The 23259-nt window shown below is 34.7% G+C and overlaps 1 protein-coding gene across 2 annotated transcripts in view; it reads left to right on the top strand.

Moving 5' to 3' along the window:
• Window positions 1-23259, top strand: part of LOC105545386 (chromosome unknown open reading frame, human C10orf107) — a 104296-nt gene that overhangs the window by 26937 nt on the left and 54100 nt on the right. For both annotated transcript variants that reach the window (XM_011988312.1, XM_011988313.1), the window contains one exon: window positions 677-749. In XM_011988312.1, the coding sequence (XP_011843702.1) occupies window positions 677-749 (73 nt within the window). The remainder of the gene's footprint in view (window positions 1-676; window positions 750-23259) is intronic.

Below are 23259 nucleotides of genomic sequence, written 5' to 3'. Positions count from 1 at the left end.
CAGGATGGTCTCAATCTCCTAACCTTGTGATCTGCCCGCCTTGGCCTCCCAAAGTGCTGGGATCACAAGCATGAAGGAATTATATTTCTTAAATTAATGTTTCCCTTTCATGTGTGACCGAATATTCTGCAGAAAACTCAGACATTTTCTAAATGGATTTTAATTCATGCGCCCTCATTTTTCAGGTATTATTAGAGATTAATTTAACATTGAAACAGTTTGAGAATGTGAGAAGTAATTGATATAGAGGTAGATTATATAATTCAGTGCCATTTTTCCAGAGGAAAATGACTCCTGTTTGCAGCAAAACATAGCAAATAATGTGAAGTTTCATGTTATTTAGGAATGGTGCATTATTTGCTTTTAAGCTAGGAAAAGTCAAGATGCCATCCAATTTCTCCCTTATTTCTAACTTACCCACTCATTACAGATGGATTTACTGATATTATTCTAGGTATTGTGTTATATTGTCATCTCCTTAAAAACTAAAACTCTTAATTTCTTAGCATTTCCAGACAATTTCTTTTGGAATAAAGGAGGGTACTAACTCTATTTTCGTGTTTGATAGCATTAGCTTAGTCAATATGAAGTTTCCTTTAATAAATGTCTTTACATATTGTGGGTTTTTTTTTTCCTGAAATCAACGTATCAGAGTGCACATTTATTTTTATTTCAGCTTATTTCAACACTACAAGCTATACGAGTTTATGTTCTTCTCTGCCAGGGAAGAAATTGTGATAGGAACTGAGGTAAGTAATTTATCTAGATGGAACCAATTAAGCAGAATCACTTAATGCATGCTGATCAGCATCTGGATCTTTAACTGCTTAAAGCAACTTCTTGTCAAGATTATTCAAGTGTTAATATAACCAACTCGTAGTTTGCAAAAAGAATAATTGTATAAAGCGATCTTTGGATTAGGAAAATAAGCTGTCTTTTGGCATTAAAAGCATTGTTAATCATTTATACTTTGTGTATTTATGGATTATTTGACAAAGTTCTATTGGATAAGGTACATATGTCTTCATAAAAATAAAATCAGAAAAACTGATAAACTAGTAATTTACAAAAAGAATAATTATACAAAGTAAATGTAATGATAACTCAGTGAAATCCCTTCTAATTTCGCTTTTTTTTTCATTCTACTCATTGTTTAAGACCTAATTTAAATCCCACTTCCTCAATGAATCAAACTTACCTTAATTGTATCATAATCCCAAACAAAAGGTTTAGACAAACTCTGTAATCAATCCTATTATTGTGTGCCAACTGATCTCTTATTGCTGAGTTTGGGCTACTATCGCACCAATAAGCATATCAATATTCACCGTGTTATATGGTTTTCTAATTGTTTCCTGTGAGTTGATATAGTCAGTACAACTCAACAGTAATTTTCCTGAAGACAAGGATATCTGCTGCTTTTCTGCTACAGCATATAGTACAATGTTGGATACAGTAACCCCTCAATTAATACTACATAAACAATTCAGTGCCTAGGACAGCAGTTCTACAATGAAAGGTCTATCTGGAGACACTTTCAAACAGGCTTTCTTATAGTCATATATTTGTAATTCCTAGAAATGAATCCTGAGTAGGAAAACATTTTTTTTACTTTATTTTGTTTTATTTTATTTTTTATTATACTTTAAGTTCTGGGATATATGGGCAGAACGTGCAGGTTTGTTAAATAGCTATACACGTGCCAGGTGGTTTGCTGCACCCGTCAACCCGTCATCTACATTAGGTATTTCTCCTGATACTATCCCTCCCTTTACTCCCCACTCCCCGACAGGCCCTGGTATGTTCCCCTCCCTGTGTCCATGTGTTCTCATTGTTCAACTCCCACTTACGAGTGAGAACATGCAGTGTTTGGTTTTCTGTTTCTATGTTAGTTTGCTGAGAATGATGGTTTCCAGCTTCATCCATGTCCCTGCAAAGGACAGGAACTCATCCTTTTTTTATGGCTATATAGTATTCTATGGTGTATATGTGCCACAGTTTCTTTATCCAATCTGTCATTGATGGGCATTTCGGTTGGTTTCAAATATTTACTACTGTGAATACTCCTGCAATAAACATGTGTGTGCATGTGTCTTTATAGTAGCATGATTTATAATTCTTTGGGTATATACCCAGTAATGGGATTGCTGGGTCAAATAGTATTTCTGGTTCTAGATCCTTGAGGAATTGCTACACTGTCTTCCACAATGGTTGAACTAATTTACACTCCCACCAATAGTGTAAAAGCATTCCTGTTTCTCCATATCCTCTCCAGCATCTGTTGTTTCCTGACTTTTTAATGATTGCCATTCTAACTGCCAAGAGGTGGTATCTCATTGTGGTTTTGATTTGCATTTCTCTAATGATCAGTAATGATGAGCTTCTTTTCATATGTTTCTTGGCTACATAAATGTCTTCTTTTGAGAAGTGTCTGTTCATGTCCTTCACCCACTTTTTGACGGGGTTGTTTGTTTTTTTCTTGTAAATTTGTTTAAGTTCCTTGTAGATTCCAGGAAATCATTTTAAGGAGACTAAAGATGCCATTAAAAAATAGTGCTTCTGTAGGTCCTCAATTACTTTAGGGGGCTTTGCTGCCTCCTAGAAGTACCAGGGACAGGAGTGGCAATAATCAGAAATAAACAGTGAGTAAGGGGATATTCACATTACCTTTGTAATTTTCCTGATATTAAGAAACACATGGAACATGCCAGCTATTCTGACTTCCTGGGTATTGTTATTCTGGAATTTATAAATTACTTGCTTCATAAACACCTCAGTCACCATCCTTCACTCTTCATTTGGGTACTTGTTCTAATGCCAGCCTTTTAAAAGTGAACTGCCAGAAAACAAGGAACCCTTTTTGCTTCTGACTTTCCTAAAAATTACTTCTTTGCAGTCTCCTCGTACTGTAGCTTAAATTAGGTGTCACTTGACAAAGTTTCACTGAAAAACGTTTCCATTTCAGAATTACATCATATCGTGTGACAGCCCTTGCAATAATTATCAGTTTGGAATATAATCCTATCTCATCTATTCAAGCAAAACTTTGGGGAAATGATAGTGGCTTCAGTAACAGCATAAGTAGACATTTAGAGTGATCAAGAAAAAATTTCAGAAAGAACTCCCTTTTCCTTTGTTAATTACACAATCATGCCTTTCTTCTATATTGTAAGGATATATTTAGGTGACATTTACACTATGGAAAGATAAAATGGAGAAAGTAGACAGAGATTGGCTGCTTTATTTTCCATTGTCATTTGTATTTTCCCCAGGCTGACCAGGGCAATAAAAAAAAAATCTTTAAGAGAATGATGTTGGGTCTTTAAGAATTAGGCCCCTCATGGCATTTTAAAGGATTAGTGAAAGTATTTTATGACATTTTAGAAGTGTTTGCTAACCTTTGGTAGAAATATCTGTTTTTTAATTAACAACCTTTCATGGAGGAGGTAGGGGCCTGCCCCAGTAATATGATTATTCATGCTGATACCAGGGCTCTGGGACCAAATAATGGCCACAAGACAAACACACGAATGTTTGAAATTTAACTCTTAGGCAAGCATTCAAGTTAGATAACACTGATGAAATTTAGTTTCTTTAATCATGGATAGATGAGAAAAAAACATAAATCCCCTCTAATCATAGAAGTGTCCATTTCATAAGTGAGAACAGAATGATGAAGTAGAATATCACCATTTGTCAACCTTTAATAAAATAATAGATCTAGGCAATGATGATGAGTAGCTCCTGACATCACAAAAAGAAAGAAAACCAGACATCACTTGCTTGTTAATAAAATTATACAAAACCCCATATAAATTGCTCTTGCAGTTTGAACTGGATAGTCTTTTAGTCGGTCTTCTAACACTAACTTCCCATTTACTGGAAATATGGAAGATAAAGGAATATGTTAAGGATATCACAAAAAGGCAATTAGCAAACCAGGGTATAGGAGATTCTATAGGACAGAAGACATGGAATATTCAACAAATAAATATTCCAAGAAATAACAAAAACATAAAAGGTGAACCTGTGGGTTAAAAAAATGACTGAATCAAATTCAGTGTAGGTATCTTATTTGGATCCTACTTCAAACAGACAGATAGACAAGCCAAACCACAAACACAAAACAGTTATGAGACCATCGAAGCATTTGAATATTGGCCACATAGTTGATGATGACTATTACTAATTCCTGGAACTTGTTAGTGTATTCCTTTACATGGTAAAAGGGACTTTGCAGAGTTGATTAAGTTTATGAATTTGAGATGGAGCGATTATTCTAGATTACTGAAGTGGGATCAATGTAATCTCCATGTAAGAGAAAGAGAAAGACAGGAGGGTCAGAGTCAGAAAAAGGGAGATTTGAAGATGTCACACTGTTGGCCTGGAGGTTGGAGGAAGAGGCCACAACTTTATCAACTGTCTTGTCACCTCCTTCTCATAGTTCTTTTTAATCCTTAATTATTATTGTTCATTTTTCTTAAATATGAAATTTAGAAATAAACCTGTGCATATGTGGATTTTTAGTATGTGGCATATACAAATATTTAGTAAATTGGCATGCAAAGTTACTTGGGATAATTGGCTATGTGTTTGTTAAAAACAAATTAGATTTTTACCTTATACCAAACTTAAAACTAAATCCAATTTATTAAGAGGTTCATTTCCCGTAATGGAAGACATATTCCTTAATGGCAAACTATAATTTGGTCAACACTTCCACTGAGAACAACTGGAAAAACTGGACAAGATTGTTTTAAGACTTAAATATTTGAAAGCTCAGCTAGCAAGCTCAAAAAAGATTATGAGCCTGACAGTCACAAATGCTTTCTACCTATAGGCATCTACAAGTTTGGAAAAGGTGGCTAAGAAACTTAAAAGCTGAGAAGTGAAGCTTTGGTAGACACATGGAGCTAGGAGAACAAAAATTGGAGGGGGAAGAGAATATAGCAAATTTTACAAGTAGCATGTTGGGTCTGCACAAGACCACATTTTAGGACATCAGCCCTAACTACCATGGACTGAACTTCAATTCCAAATTTTCTCCATTTCTGGTGGATTCAGGTTAGCTGTGTATAGTGTTGTTAACTTCCTCTGTAAAATAAAATCATGCTACACTCCAGATTGTATCAACAGTTTTTCATAACCAATGTCTGTTACATAATAAAAATCACACAGAAAACAAAAATAGACCACAAGTGTTCCAGATGATGGAGTAATTGGTCATGTACTTGGAAATAATTATCCTTAAGAAATATTCTAAAAAATATTCTTGAAAATAAAATATATAAATTTTAGCAGATAAAAATGATTACAATATTAAATGGAAGTTCTGAAATAGAAAAATACAATAAAAATTCAAAACCAAGTGGATGTGTTTAACAAGTTAGTCCATAGCTGAAGAGAAAAATTGGTAAACTGGAAGATAAATCAAAAGAAAAAATCTAAAATAAAGCATGGGGATGCAAAAGCATGGTAAACACAGAAAATGGATGAGAGAGTATGGATATAGTAAAAGGTATAACGAGAGAACAAAAGTCAATTCTAGAATCAGAATATAGAAGTCATATGTTAAGAGTTAATTTTCCAGAACTAGACAACACCATTAGGACACAGATTTAGGATTTACTTGAACTTCAAATACATGTCAATCCCCACCTAAGCATATTATAGTAAAATTTCTAAAAACGAAAGATGAAGACAGTCTTAAAACCGGCCATAGAAAACAAAAGACATATGTCCTTCAGAGGAGCAACAATAAGACTGACAGCCAACTTCTCAACAGCAACAATGAGAGCCAGAGGACCACAAAGTAATTCCAAATCGTCTTAAGGAAATAACTGTCAATCTAGAACTTCATTCCAAGAAAAAACACTTTCTGTGATAAAATAAGAAAAAGGCAAACAAGGCAGCGCAAACATGGGCAAAGAATATGAACAGACAATATGAGGATTTTAATAAAGGGATTTTTAGATTAAAAAAATAAGAAAATTTATTACAAACAGAAACACACTAAAGGAAGTACTAACGGGTGCTCTCTGGGCATAAAGAAAATGATTCCAAACAGCAAGTGAGAGAAATAGAAAGGAATGAAGAGCAAGTAAAACGGGACAGATTAGGATGGATGGATGGATGGATGGATGGATAGATAGATAGATAGATAGATAGATAGATAGATAGATAGATAGATCAATCTAAATTAATATCAAACGTGTTACACAAAATGTTTTGTGAGGTTTAAAATACACAATGACAATAGCATATAAGTTGAGAGCGAGGTAAGTCAGTCAATTTTCTAAGCCCCTCCTGTTGTTTGAGGAAAGTAAAAGTACTTATTTATAAATATTTAATAAGTTGAGGATGCATATTATATCCTTGGGGTAAGCATTGAATAAATGATAATGCTAAGCTAAGAGAGGAGGAAGATGGAACAACAAAATCAGTTGAAGTACTAAATTTAAAATGCAAAACTATAGTAATAAATATAAGAAAAATATTAAGGAAAATAGTTTAATTGTGGAATTGGCTATATAAATTTTTTTAACATGTGATGAAAAATACTGTGAATAAAATTTTGTTAAGTCACTGGGAGAAAACATTTGCAAATTAACATACGAAGGTCAAAAAAAAAATTTTTTTTTATTGTTTTAGAGATGGGGTCTCATTCTTTTCCTCAGGCTGGAATGCAGTGGTATGATTATAGCTCACTGCAGCTTTGAACTCCTGGGCTCAAGTGATCCTTCCACCTCAGCCTCCCATGTAGCTGGGACTGCAGACACACACCCTCATACCCAGCTAATTTTTTTTTTTTTTTTGGTTGAGATGGAGGTCTCACTTTGCTGCCCAGGCTGATCTTGAATTCCTGGCCTCAAGAGATCCTTCAGCTTCAGCCTCCTAAAGTGCTAGGATTACAGGTGTGAGCCACCAATTCCAGCCCAAAAATATTTTATACACAAATAGTTTCTTTGATAAAATAAGAAAAAGGCAAACAAGGCAACAGAAACATAGGCAAAGAATATGAACAGATAACATACTTTACCAATAAACAGATACAAAGATATCCAACCTTAATAGTTATCAAGGACCTGGGAAAAATATATATTTCTTAAATATAAGATTGGCTAATAGTAAAAAGATGGATTAATATCTTGTAAATGAGGCTGCAAGAAAACATAGCCATATTTAGTTGGTGCAATGTTAAATTTGTAAAGCCACTGTAGAGAGAAGATTGGCAAAATCTATAAAGTTTTTGTGAATGTGAATATCTTTCTTCCCTAAATTCAAAGTATCTTCTCTATAGACATATGTATTCATATTATATAAAGCTATTCATACCTGAATATTCATCAAAGCATGGTTTATTACAGCTAAAAATTGCAGAAGGTAAATCAGAAGGGAAATACTTTATTTAAATGAAGTACTCAATAAATACTTCATGTGTACATTCACTTAAATAAAATGAAGTACAGTCACACTATAAAAAACTATCAAGTCTTTAGAATGAATGTAGTAGATTCCTATGTATGGTTATGTTAATATCTCTACAATATATTCTTAATTTAAAAAGTGTAGAAGTAGAACAATATGAATAGTGTTCCCATTTATTTTTAAAAGCAAATAAAAATGAAAATATATAGACGTGTATATGCATGTAAGTGATTGTATAAAAACCAAAAGAATTTATATTAACAATTAATATGGCTTACCTTTGGGTAGTTGGGTGGAAATAGGAATGGAATAGGATGTGAAAAGGGACATTTTATTCTGTATATTTCAGATTTAATGTTAGGCTTTTACAATGTGAATGTCTTCACATATTTTTGTACAATAATAAAATTGTTCCCTAGTTCATTCCCGAGAAGTATAGTACTAAGGCACATTTTGTGAATTAAGTGCAGCCATATAAACAAGCTTATATACTAACATATTGATAGAGTGACTTCATCTGGGTTTTTACAAGATGAAAGGCTGCATGGGAAAAAATACGTGAACTCTCAATCCATAAAATTAAGTGCTTTACAAGTGTGTTGCTACCATATTAAAATTTTCAATATAAACTAGGTTTAGCTAAAAAGTCATTTATAGAGTAAAAATCTGGTGTTGTGCTATAACATCCCAAATTTTCCCCAAGAAAATAAAATTTATATCATGAATTATGCATATTTATCATATTGTAAAAATATTTATTCAGCTTAATTTCACCAAAGTGGCAACACATCAAATCTTAGATCATTTTTATTTTCAAAGGTTATATCCTATGTATGCATTTCAACACACACACACATATATACGCATTTGTGTTTGGATATAAAAACATAAGAATAAATCTGCTTTAATAATTTCTCTAACTTACAAAATGTGATAGATAGGTATAGCTTTATTTGTAACCATTTAAGCCAACTCACTCACTCAGTTTCAAGATTTTATTTTGCAGCATGGACATTTTTCACATAAGCCCCTTTGCACAGCTCCAGGGGCACCATTCACATTGCAGTCCACGTGTTTAATGGAGTTGTGCATTGTACAGACCATGCAGTCATTGGTGGAGGCCCTGTTTTCGAAAACAGTTCTGTAGCAGAATCTGACTGTAATAAATGTGATATATTTAGAAGGATATTTAAAGAAAATCATAAACATGCCTAAGTGGTTACCTTGACTAGAGTCACATTTTGGCAGCCTTTCATAACCCGAAATAATACCACTTAAGGTCAATAAATGTACCTCTCTAAAGTCAGTGAATGTCAACTGTATATAATTTCATGTTCTGAGCACTTATTCCTATAGCAAAAACAAAATAAAACACTTTTCCCTTCCTTATTTCAAAACCCACACAGATTGTGGGTGTTAATGACACTATGCTTAAACATCGTTAGCTTTGTGGCAGAAAATAACCATATAAAAACATAAATTTTATTTTCTTTCTTTAAACTATAAGGTTATAGTGTCCTGAATAAACAAACTATGAGACTTATGTAAACATTCACCCTTTTAAGAAAAAAAAGGACCAAAACAGCATTGCACATTAGATCATATTTTGGAAAGGAGGAAGGCAACTGAAGCATAGCCATAAAGATACCTTTTTTCTCTTCAGTTTACCCTTGAGATGTACCTATCAAAATAATCTAAACTTATCCAGATGATGTTTTTAATCTTGAAAAAGGCTTTTTTCTTGTTGGATGATCCTATTAGCAAACTACTGGAAGGGAAAATCATACAGGGCATAATTTGTAGTTTGACCTACTCACATTGGGTGTTGCTAAAGAAAATCAATCAGAAATTGTTGTGTTAAAATAACTCTACCTGCTCTACCTGGCATGTGTGACTAACTGACTTTAGAATCTATCATTTAAAGAAAATGGTTGATTCTTGGATATACAATTTATCAAACTTCACTCCAGTCCTTTTTCTCCAAAGCACAGAAAAATAATCATCCCTCTCTAAATATAAATCTTTTAAGAGAAATTCAAGGAATCTGTCTCCAGCAAAATAATTGATAAATGGCAGGAGCATAATTTAAAGATGATTTCCATCACAGATCACATGGCATCTCAACTCTTGAGTCTGTCACCCAAGTCTTCCCATCTGTTGCCCCAGGAGCATCAATCTTAGCTCCTCTGTGACCAGTTCCCTGATTGAGCGAGGTTGGCCTTTTCGTAATTACAGCTTTCTCATTTCCCTCTGCCTTGCAGTATGAGGCTGTTCTTACTGCTGCCTGAAAAGTTCTCCAACATTTTTCTACCAACCCATGCCTACTATCCCCTCATAGCTTCGTCTGAGAGACACTTTTCTTACAGAAAAAAAAAAAAAAGTGAGCAAAGAAGGAAGGAATAAAAAGTACTTTCTCTTACATTACCTTTTACTTGTTATTTCCCCAACATTAAACGTCTTGTTCAAAAATACTGTCATCATACACTCTCCTAGAAATTGACTTCTAATTATAAAGTGATATCTCAAGCAACCAATTACTATCTATAATTCCATGAGATCCGGGTAACTGACATTATTGTTTCTCCTGTTTTTCTGCATATAGGAATTACATACATTCACCTAGTATTCAATAACTGTTTACTAAATCAATTAATGTAAAGGAGGAACGTTTTATTTTATTGATTAATTACACAAAGTTATATTTGGAAAATATTATTTTGGTGTGTAGACTGAAAAAGCTAGATCAAGCTCTTAAATTATTAATCATTAAGTCCATGACCAGGAAATTAAAAGCTGGTAATAGAACAACACATGTTTATATTAGTCATGTTTTTTATTATAAACTGCCTTATATGGACCACCTTGGGAAATGGCTAACTATAGCCCACTGTAAGTCAAGACTGTAAGATACCAGAGGCCACTAATATTATTGACTATATCAAAATTTAAAATTTCTATTCTAGGGGAAGGAAAGGAAACATCATAAACGAATTTAAAAATCAAACTCTAAAAATAAAATTTCCAGTATAAATGACAAAAAAGACATAATAGTCTTAATATTCTATATAATCAATAAGAAAAAGGTTACCACACTAATGGGAAAATTAACAAAGCATATTTACAAGAGAAAATATATAAATAGCCAATAAACTTATGCAAAGATTTTCACCCTTTATAGTACCCAAAGAAACGTAGATTCAACAAAAATCAAATTCTCGAAAATTAAAATGAAACCATTGGCTTGTGAGAATGTGATGAATGGCATTCTCATACACCACTGGGAAGAATGTAAATTGGTAAACTTTTCAGAGAGTGGTTTGGCAAGATATATCAAATTTTTTATTTGTATTTACCTTTTGAGCCAAGGATTGTCCTTCACTGGGTTTATCCCAAGTAGATAATCAGACAATGGGCAGAAATATGGGTGCCTATATTTGATTATAATGGAAAAAAAACTGTGGAGTAGCCAAATGTCTGTTATTAGAAGGAAGTTTAAAATTCTTATGGTGCCTCTATATAATTCTGTCATCATTAAGAGTATTCATATAGTGTTGTACTTACAATGGAAAGTTATTCACACTGTGTTAATTATTTGATAACAAGCTACTAAATTGTGTCCATTGTGACTGCAGTTTATAGTTTTACATCCACATCTGTGTATGTATATGTACACATACACAGAAAGAACACATACATATGTATATGTATACATTTATAGTTTTACATCCACATCTGTGTCTGTATATGTATACATACATATACACACAGAGAGAGAGAACAAGTCCCGAAGGACATACATCAAATTGTTAGCAGTAGTCCTGGGTTGTCAAGAAAATGATGAAGAGCATTTGATGTTGATGGTATACCAGATAATCTTCGCTTTCTCCTTCCTTTGTACTTGTCTTTATGAAATTATTTTTCTGAAATTATTTTTTGCAATCAGCATGTATTATAGCATATATACATGTTCTCGTTTTTAAAAAGTAACAGCTTAAACTACCAAAGTTTTACTCCATTCCCTTTTATTTTCCTTACTCAGCATTATTTCTTTTTTTCTTGCTTATTTAACTTTTAAAAAATGCATAACATTATAAAAATGTCTGTTTTATTTTGAACAGATGCATTTCATGTTTATGTGATTAGGCAGTGCTCTTTTTCCCTAAAGCAAAAGGTTCTATTGCAAATGAAGATTTAATTATTACTCGAGGATGAGTATGTTATTATTCATGAGTTATATAAGTCATAAAAAATGTCCAGGGTGATAACAATATGACCTAGAAAACAAGGGCTTTAGCTAAGGGGATTTACTCTGCTATTTATGATACTATCTGGCCAATAGATGGCAGGACTTGGGGGGATGAATGCAGTCTAAGAAAAATTGTGTTTCCATTCTGTGATTACAAACCCACAGAATCCATTAATAATCCATACTTCTGGCTTAAAGTGTTCTTTTCAGTCTTTTATAGGATGCCCAGACATGCATGCCTAAAGTAAACTCTATCAGGTTCAGCAACCCACATTTTGAAGTGAACATTTTCAAATCAAAATGTTTTCAAAGGAAAATAACCTGGATTTTCCAGGACCAGAGGCCTCTGAAAAAGAAAAGATTCAGAGTGGATATAATAACTGTCTTCAAATCTAAAGGACTAGCAAGATAAAGAAGAGATTTGTCTTGTCTGCATAACTCCCAGATGGCAAACCAAAGATCGCTGGATCTTCTAGGGTGGATTTTTACTAAATAAATGCAATCCCTTTCTAAATATGGAAGTATCTAGAAATGGAAGGGATGAAATGTGGGAGGGCAGAGGCTTAGGCCTTCCTCAGTTTTATACTACCAACTCTCAGCACAGGTCCTGGCAGACAGATGGCACTTTAAGTTTGTTGGAATGAATTGAGAGGTAATAGGTTACATCTTCATTGAATATATTTCAAGTTTAGCAATATGGCTTTTGTTGAATGATATTTTCTGAAGGTGTTTAAAGCACTAGAAGGAAAATTGAACTAGATGATCTATGAGTATGTGACCATCACACCCAGATTTTTCTAGGATTTTTTAGGACTTTCAATTTAAACTATTTTGTCCTATTCTTCCCACGAGTATACTTCCAAATGTTATTCTCATTAGTAAAGTACAAAATTTATGATCAGCCAGTCTTACTCTGGGTAGCAATTACTAATAGAATGACAAAGTGAATTCCTTTCTATGGGCTGGAAATCATGTAGGGTTGCTTACAGTTGGAGTGGATAAACGCAGTTGTTTATAACTAAAAGGTCACTTACCATAAATATGTAGCTGGCTCTATCTTGGTGAATGCAGACTTACATGTCAATGTAAGTCAACCAAGACTCTAGGGTGATATATTTTTATTGATTTTTTTTAAAAAAGAAGATTTTGATCACAGTTCTATAATATTGGGCCACATAGTGTTCAAGTTGGCTTATGAGGCCACTCTTTAGGCTTGGTGAGTGTTTGACAGATGGCTGAGAATATACAAGCAGATATGCATTGTGCAGGAAAGCATACAAGTGAAGAGTCAATTAAGAAAGAATAAACATGCTTAGAAAGAGGCCACCTGATTGGTATTCTGATGGCAGAATTGAGAAACTTTCTATGCAAATTATGCAGCTGCATCGGCACCATTGACATTATAGGAGTGAAAAGGGAAAAAAACAACAAAGTTCTCTGTGGCAAAATAGCTCTGTGCTCGATCAAGGAAATAATATAAGGGGAGATGTGGTAGAGGGAAGTTGCTTTTTCTTCTGTTCGCCTGAACCACTAATGACCACAGCACAAGTGGCAAGTTTGACTGATGAATATGGAGTGTCATAGCTCCCAGAGCACTGATTTTGGACTAAGAAGAATTTAGATGAGAGATGCAACCTACTTTCCCTTATTTCAAGATTTGCATGCCTGGTACATACAATATCATATAAATGTACCAAAGCTTGTGAAGAGGCTCGCGCGCACACACACACACACACACACACGTACACATGTCATACTTTAAACAGCGGGAAGACCAAAGAGATAGATCATCCATTATTCTAGGAATTTTTTTCTGCTCCTATTCAATACACAGTAACTTAAAGAATAAGGGACTTTCATATAAAAAAGATGAAGTATTTTAGATTGGAAAAAAAGACATAATATAAGCTCACAAATGAACCCAGTTATTTTGCTTCATTTAAAGAGTGGAAATCTGACTTGAATGATATTTTCCTCAGTAATAAGCAAAATACATTAAATAAATACAACATACTAATATTCATGACCTGGAGCAACTCATGTTTCTTCTATGAAGACTTTTCTGACTTCTGTAGACCATGCTGAATCCTCTCTCCTGTAGACCACCATTGATTTGAACTAAGGCACTGTGCTTTTTGGTATCAATTTATATGTAATCTGACTTTAGCCAGGCGGCCTTCAAGCCTGCCTCTGCTCTCTCTCGCGCTCTCTCTCGCTCTCTCTCTCACTCACACACACACTCTCTCTCTCTCTCTCTCTCTCTCACATATGCACTCACATAAACTCCTCTTGCTGCCCCCTACACACAACTGATTCCTAGGAGCTTGAGGGAAATGGTGACTCCTTACTATATATCTTTAGCTTTCTTTAAAAGCTCAGCCCAAAGATGATACATAGGGCATCACACAGAGACCTGGATACTCTCCTAAGTTTTCTGTTAGTTTTAAAAATATGTGCAAAGGCCAGGCGCAGTGGCTTACGCCTGTAATCCCAACACTTTGGGAGGCCGAGGTGGGCAGATGGAACACTTGAGGCCAGTAGTTCGAGACCAGCCTGGCCAACGTGGTGAAACCTCCCCCCCCATCTCTACTAAAAACACAAAAAAAATTAGCTGGGCATGGTGGCAGGCACCTGTAATTCCAGCTACTCAGGAGGCTGAGTCAGGAGAATCGCTTGAACCTAGAAGGTGGAAGTTGCAGTGAGCCGAGATCGTGCCACTGCATTCTAGCCTGCGTGACAGGGTGAAACCCTGTCTAAAGAAAAAAAAAAAACATATATATATGCACACACACACACACACACATACACACACATATATAAATATATGCCCAAATTCTTCCAAATGTTCTAGAACTTTCCCCTTGAAAGTGTGCTGGGCTTAGTGCCTTTCTTCTAGTGAATAGAATATGGCAGAAATGGCAGAATACCACTTCTAAGATGAGGCTATAAAAAACCTGTGGCTTCCATCTTGGTTCCTCTCTTGATCCCTCTCTTGCACTGGTGATGCCTGTTGCTACACTACAAGGACACTCGGCAGCATCTGGAGAGGCCCACAAGGCGAGAGCCTGAGGCCCACCTACAGATGCCTGAATGAGCTTGGAAGTAGATCCTCCTCTAGTTGATCCCTAAGATGAATGCAGGCCTGATTGACAGCTTGACTGAAACATCATGAAAGACCCTGAGAAAGTACCACATAGCTAGACTGCACTCAGATCCCTGACCCACAGAATTGTGTATTTCTAAATATTTGCTGTTTTAAGCGCCCAGGCTTGGGGTAATTTGTTACATAGCAATAGGTAACAATACATTTCCCATTCATAACAGCAGCTGAAATATCTCTCTTTTGCCCCATATTTCAATCATCCCCAAAATGCTTACTTTTCTCTTTTTTTTTTTCGTTTTCTCCTCCCCTGTGTCTGGCTGCTCCTTGCACAACCCACTCTAGCCTCCTGTTATTGCTCTTCAATTTCAGAAAAGTCCCCTTGGATTTCTGGTTTTTAAAAAAAAAAACAGTTCTCCTCCATGAATGGCTGTCTCCCAGACCATTGTACATAATAGGTGCTTAATAAATATCTGTTCATAGTATAAGGAAACTTCAAATTCTTTTGACTTGCGCAAACAAAATTTATTCATTTGAAAAATATTTTCTTCACAATTGAGACTGAAGTTATGGAGAGAGGTGCTTCAGTGTTTGAAGCTAAGCCTTTTGTGAGCAAGACTCAATACTGATAACTCTAAAACCTTATCTAGTACCTGAGCCAGACAGACATTGGACTCTATGTACTCTTTAGCTTCTTCAGCTTCTGGAACAGGAAGAAGCATACATTTTAATTTCACATGATCAAAGCTGCTGTACAGTTAAAGCCCAGCAAGTACTTTCCTCTCAGGAACAATTCTGGGTTCAAGATCATTTTCTTCTAAATGCATTTTACAGGTCAGTGTCTGTGGCCACCTGATTATCAAGGTATTTATCGAACAAATGCAGTATGCCTACCAGCATTCTAAGTACTCTGGAGACTTTCTGTCAGTCAGTAAGTTCCTGTACAAATATTACTTTTACTGCTATCGTGTGACACTGGCTAGAAAAACAAACACAGTTTCAAAATGCTAAGAGCCTAGCAAGAGAAACAGACATTAATTTAGTAAACCCACAGGCATATAATCACAAACCAAGTACTGTAAAGGAAAAATAGAGGTTACTCTAAAGAGATATATTAGAGGGCTTCTTATAATCAGTGGATCAAGAAAGGCTTCTCTGAGTTTATTATCTTTGTGAAGAGGTCTGGGCATAACCTGTTAACCAGGCAAATGTGTAGGGCAAAGGGAAGTGGAGTTAGTTGAGCATTTACTGTATTCTAGGCACTAAGCACTTTAAATATCACACACACATAATCTTCACAACCACCATAGAGGGTGAACACCTCTTCAACCATATTTTAAAAACATGAAATCTATGACTAATCTCCACAAGCCTAACTGCTGTCCCAAGCTTCCTCTGCAAAGACTTTGAGTTAATCCTTAAAAGTATCAAAGACAACCTTGAATGAAAAAGACTGTTTAGATCATTTTTCAGTTAAGCAGCATGTGATATCGATTACCTACAGAAGTTTCAACAGTTAAAACCCAAACAAAATAGAACTTAGTTTAAATTACTGCCTTCCAAACATGCACTCTAAAAGAATAAAGGATGATATAAATAATAGTGTAATGAAGTTATTTCCAATTATTCTTTTACAACCCTCTCCATTTCTTTATACTTTCTACCCAAGAACCCCATGATGCTCTTTTTATATAATAAATACTGCTAACCAAATATATATGTTTCAGTTTATGTGCAGTTTATGAAAACCAACACTGTACCGTGTATTAAATTACAGCCAAAATTGAGAAAAGAGAAGGGAACGCAGTTCATTATTCTTTGTTAAATAATGAATGTTTTTGAAATAATATGATCATTAAATGCAAATGAGCATAACTGATATAAATGTAAATTTTTCAAAACTTGAAATGTTCCTTAAGATAAACTCTTTGGCTGAATTCTGAATATTTAATTGTTCCGCTTTCACAAAATGAATGCAGTCACCTATTCAACATAATTAGTTATCTAGGGAAAAACAATTATAATTGAACATAGCTGCTTCCCAAATGCATTTTAAATAACATGAACAGTCCTATGTTAAATATTTGGCCTACTGCTTGGACATCTTGTATTTGCCTCTCCAGACCCCTTTTTCTACCCTACCACGTGCCTCAGAATGCTAATGTTATGGAAACCATCCAGAGGCTCCTTTGCTTCCTGGGCTTCTACCTGTGCCAGCAGGGTGCCTGGGTGGGAGAAAGCGCAAGGCTGAGGTGGTTTCATTCCCAGCTCCTTCCACATTGAATCACTACATGTTGGGTGCATCCTTCACAGGTTATAGTTTCTGTCCTGTCTATGCAGCTCTTCTCCCTGCGTTCTGGGAACTGTTCCTTCCTCTTTCCCAATCACCCGAGGGATAACAGAGGTAGGGTGCTGTGCCATCCCTGTTACTTTCCCTCAAACCAGCCTGCACCTTTGTATAAAGTCCTTTTATTAAACCCTCCTCAATGATCCATTTTCAGTGCACTATTTTCTCTTAGAACTCTAACTCTATAGTAATTGATACCAGGAATGGCCTCAGGAAACTGATCCTCAAATGAGATTCTGAATTGGGTTGTTCACATACGTGTGTGGTGTCCAGAAAGCTTACTGGGCAAGAGTAGGTGTAGGGAGAAATTGGGATGCAACACTGAGGAACATGACTGAGCATTGACTCTAAGTATATCCAACAGAAGATAATCAAATAGCAAGTTGAGCAGGCGAATGTGTTGATGTGGGTGCACTCAGGATTTGTTACTTGAGAATGTGGTTCCAGCACCCAGGAGTGACATTAAGAGTCTGCTAGGCTGCTAGGCTTGCCATAGAGTCAATTAGGTTGTTGTGGCAGAACTTCCCTGGCAAGATGCAAAGAAAAGAAAGGATTTTGATAGTGCAGGGAGATGAAATAATGTACTATCCATTTAGCCATTTTCTACTTATCATCCCTGTGAATGTCCAGAGGATGCACTCCTCTTATCCAGGCATTCGGGAATCCCTTGTTGGGGAGCTTTCCGTCATCACTGACCACCCCAGTAGTGGCTATTCTCAGTAGGCTGACTTCTAATCAGAGGCGTGAGATGCTTTGAACTATGTTTGGGATGAAGAGCTTGCTAAAGTGAACAGTCCACACACACCATTCTAATGACAAGCTTATAGGTTTTTAATCACTAAATGAATCTTCAGTATTAGTGAGAAAAACGTGTAGTAATGGAACTTTTTTAAAAGAAATCTCCTGAAAATATACACTGCTCACTAATGCTTGCATGAATGTACTCTGTATAATTGACACAAAAAAGTGTGGAGAGTTATTTCAAGTTTTGCACAAGGTAAAAACAGAAGCTGATACATGAGCTTAGTTGAAAGGTAAGCATCCCCCCGCAAGTACTTGGATTACCATTAACTATTTTCTTAATCTCTATGAAGCTCGATTCTTCATCTACAAAATAAGGGAACTAATATCTGTCTCCCATTGTTGTGGGGATAAACAAGACAGGGCCTGGCATAGGACAGCATCTCAACTAACAGGGCAAAGTAAGTTTGCCTTGGGCATTCCTCTCTCATTGGCATTTGCAATCTATTACTACATCCTATACTGGAGCCTTGAGGTGAGGCTCCACAACTGCTTATTTCACAGAAGCATACCAGATCCTAACTAGTGAGGGTGACTGAATGAATTCATGAATGTGTTATTGTGAGGATGCAATGCAAGTGGTTACTTTAAGGTGTACCTTTCTTTCCTTCCCTCTATTGGTGTTTACATTTCACCTCTTCATTTGTTGCCTTTATAGTCAGGGACAATTTATTTAACTGCAGGCTTGCAGTAGGTTTCTCCTCATTAAAATTGAGATGACATCTCTCTCTTGTCCATTTGGGCTGCTATAACAAAAATGTAAACTGGATGGCTCATAAGCAACAAGAATTTATTTCTTATGGTTCTAGAGACTGGTAAATCCAAGATAAGGCACCAGCAGATTTCTAGTGTCTAGAGAAGACTTGCTCTCTGTTTTATAAGGAGTGCCTTCTTACTGTGTCCTCACTTGGTGGAAGGGGTGAACAAACTCCCTTTGGCCTCTTTCATAAAGGCATTAATACTTGATGAGGGTGGAGGCATCGTGACCTAATTGCTTCCCAAAGGCCACCCCTCTTAACACCATATATTGGGGACTAAGTTTCAACATATCAATGTTGGGGAGATGGTAACATTCAGACCATAGCAACCTATTACCCTCGTAGCAATGCTGTGAAATAAATTAGATAACAGTCTAAATACCTACAAAATAGGGAGTACTCCATACATTTTATTTTCCTTTCTTTTGTCCAATTTGTATTTCAAGGACTCAACACATTACAGACACTGAAATAAATGTTGTCCATTATGGACCACGCATAAACTTCTAATTTGGAAAGTTTATACACTGTACATTTCTTTAAAAAAAAAACTCCCAAATATCAGATTACTGCCCATGGGATTGCAAAATATTTTTATGCCTTTTATGGTTAAAATGCTCTAAGAATTTGGAAGAAGTCCTACTTCTGAAAGTTATTTCAATAAATCCAAAATGAATAGATGTGGAAAATATTTAACATTCAACGGTTAATTCTGAGTAAGAGACATGTAGTTGATTTTATCCCTTTTATTTCTACAAACCATAAGAAGAAACAGTTTGGACAGGTTCCTCAAAAGAGTCTCCCCAAATCCTTTTTAATGGGATACATCAACTCAAGTGTCACCCAAAGATTATTCCTAACAAATGTACATATTGTTTGACTTTGCTTGGAATAAACAAAAAGCTTAAAATTAGATTATTGCTTAGAAACAGAGCCATTAAATTAAAATAAGGCCAGACATTTGGAACTAAGTCAGTTTAAGAGAGTCACCTTTCATTAAATTATGGCTACCATGTTTGGATTGTTTTATTAGCTTTATGCCACAACCATAAAAACTCAGTTAAAATTTCACAGTAAGTGCCTAGTCCCTTCATACAAATTCACAAAATCACTGCCTCTAAACAAATTCATTTTTCATACTAAAAGAAATGCCAATAACCACTAAATCACTAAAACTAAAAGGCAAAAAAGTGGAAAATTTTTTTAACATCATTTAAATCACTATTGGCCTGACTTACTTTTCCCCTTAAAAAAAAATGTATATATGTAGACAACAACTTAATGGTGTTTCCCCTCATTTCTCTCATTTTTCGTAGGGTTCCAGCACTCTATCACTATTTGAAATGTAACTAATTTAAACTTATTTAGCAAAAGAAGCTTTATTTATAGCCTTTTTTGTGCTGAGCAGCTTTTCAAAAAACACATTTTTCAGATTAATGGAAATGTTTGTGGTAACATTAGCTCTACTTGCCATTCCAAAACTATAAAATGAATTAAGAGGGGGAACAACTTGAATTAAAGCATGAGTGACTTCATAAAAATAAACACTTTACATAATTTGTAAATTTAAATGTTTGTTACCTCAAAATGTAGACAGAATGATTTACAAACATAATGCTTTTATTTGCCAAAAATAAGAAGAAATTTGCCTGATTACTGATTAAAATTATTTTAAATGATTTTTCCAGTGAGTTTGTTGTGTGTATATCACTGATGGAAACTTTTTATTCTGTGCCACAGATTCTCATTTCCACATACAGTTTTGTGACTGGAGACTTGACATGCTGAATTAATGGGGGGTGTGTGTGTGTGTGTGTGTGTGTGTGTGTGTGTGTGTGGAGAGACATAAATATAGAGATAATGACAGAGACATCATTGTAATAGCTTCTTTAGGGAGCTCTTAGAGTTAACTGGAGAAACCCTAACTTTCGTTGAACACAGTTTGAATTCTAAAGTAGTTGTGATGCTATTTATATTCTCCGAATACACTGTAAACACAAAATATTCCACTTTTTAAAATAGTGGAAATATATTAACAAGAAAGCATAAAATTTACAAATAATTTTATCTTTCAAATATGAAAAATGCTTCATCCAAAAACTAATGATGCTGGTCCACCTGGTTTCAGCTCTGATGGACTACCTTGCAAGAAATCATGCTCTAATCAAGAACACATAAAAAAGTGGATACTTTTTTAAAAGTAAGTTTGAAGGCATTGGAGATTTTCCAAGGTAGTCAGGATTTAAGAGGCCACAATCCTAGAGAGAAGTGAAGATTTTTGAAGTGAACCCAATATTTGTGTTGCTCTTCCTCTAGGGGAATTTGTTGAGTTTTAGGAAGAACAAGGCAAGAAGTTGAGAAGCAAGCGGAGGACAGTCCTAAAGAAGCAGAGAAGCCAATAGAACTTTTGACAGTTTTCTAAGACTAGAAAACAAAACTCTGAATATAAGCATGTCAAAGTGGCCAGGATCAAGAGGACAAGATTACAGGAAGAAGAGGGGGTACACAGAAGTGAACCTGATACTCTGTGACAGCTTTTCACTCCAGGCATTTGCTGATTCTTAAGCCATGGTGGGAAAATGACCCAAATGTATACTATAAACCCCAAAACAATCACCAAAAACAAACAAAAACTTATAGCTAAAAAGCAAGCAGAAGGGATAAAATGAAACACAAAAATACTCAATGCAAAAGAAGGCAAAAAAAGAGAACAAAGGAGTTATGGGACAAATAGAAACAAATAGTGAAGATGGTAGATTTAAACAGAACTAAATCAGTTATCACACTAAAAAGAAATGTATGCCTAACCATATAAATTATCACATTAAACATAACACCCCTTGTGAAAAGAAAAAAGCAAAGATGATCAGATTGCCAACTATATGACCCACTATATAATCCCTACAAGAATAAGGACATAAACAGTTTACAAGTGAGGAAATTATGGAAAATATGTATACCATGTTAACAGCAATCATAAAAAGCAGGAGTGGTTTCATAAGTATCAGACTCAATAGATGTCAGAGCAAAGAATATGACCAGTGAGAAAGAAGGTCACTTCCTAATGAAAAAGGCATCAAATCATCAAGAGGACATAACAATCCTAAATGTTTATGTACTTAACAGAGATTGAAAATATATGAAGCAAAAGTCAATAGACCTGCAAGGAAAATAGACACATTTACTCTTATAATGGTAAATGTCAACACCCTCTTTTAACGATTAATAAAGACAAAGTTAGTAAAAATATAGACAACTTGAACAAGACTATCAAATAATTTGACATTATTGACATTTATATAAGGAAAACAACAGAAAACACATTCATTTTAAGTGCACAAAAAATATTTACAGGTTAGTTCATATTCTAGACTATAAAACAAGTCTAAATTAATTTCAAAAGATTCAAATCGTACAAAGTATGCTTTCTGATCAAAATTGAGTTTCAGAAGTCAGTAACAGAAAATCCCAAATATGTACAGACTAAATACACAGTTCTCCATAACCCATGGATAAAAGAAGAAATAAAAAAGGAATTTAAAAAGCATTTTGAATGGGTTGAAAATGAAAACACAAAATATCAAAGCTAAAACAGCATTTTGAGGGAAATTTATAGCACTAAAGTCTTAAATCTTTAACTTCAACTTGCACCTTAAGAAGCTAACAAAGAAGAGAAGTTTAAACACAAATTAAGCTGAAGAAAAGAAGTAACAAATAACAGAAAAAAAATTAAAAACAAAATAAAAATAGAGCTTTTTATTTTTAAATCAACTAAATTAATAAATATCAAGACCAAGCAGGAAAAGAGAGAGAAGACAAAATTACCAAAATCAGGATTGAGAGTTGTGACATTATTAAAATTTCTACAAATATAAACAGAATAATAAGGTATTATTATTGTCAAAAACTGTGAAGAGTCAGATTTTACCTATTTTACAGGTTAGCCTGTCTCTGTCTTGTGGATACTGGCAGAAGATTCAAGACTCCTTAGTCAGAGAGAGTTAGAGAAATAAAACTCAATATTCTCAAATTGAGCTGAAAGAAAGGATAAGAAAGTAAATAAAAAGAGCAGAAATTAAAGAAAAAGAAAATATATACAATGTGGAAAATAAAGCTATGAGGTGATTCTTTAGAAAGGCTAATGAAATTAATAATCCTCTAGTAAGACTTTAAGAATAAAAAAAGAAAGATGAAAATACAATGTCAGTAATAAATTGAGGTGTCTCTAAAGATCACATAAAGATAAGATAATATGAATAACATTGTGTCTAAATTTTCATACTACATAAAAATGATAAAATTTGAAAACTTCTCTATCAAATAAATGGAATTAAATTATAATATCTAAAAATACTACCTTTTTATTTTTTAATTTTTTATTATACATTAAGTTCTAGGGTACATGTGCACAACGTAAAGGTTTGATACATAGATAGACACATGCCATCTTGGTTTGCTGCACCCATCAACTCATCATTTACATTAGGTGTTTCTCCTAATGCTATCTCTCTTCCAGCCCCCATGCTCTGACAGGTCTAGGTGTGTGATGTTTCCTGCACTGTATCCAAGTGGTCTCATT

The sequence above is a fragment of the Mandrillus leucophaeus genome, unplaced genomic scaffold (assembly GCF_000951045.1).
Source record: "Mandrillus leucophaeus isolate KB7577 unplaced genomic scaffold, Mleu.le_1.0 Scaffold327, whole genome shotgun sequence".
In the NCBI taxonomy this organism is placed as follows: Eukaryota; Metazoa; Chordata; class Mammalia; order Primates; family Cercopithecidae; genus Mandrillus; species Mandrillus leucophaeus.
The sequence above is the reverse complement of the archived record's forward strand: the minus strand, read 5'-3'. Positions and strand labels throughout refer to the sequence as shown.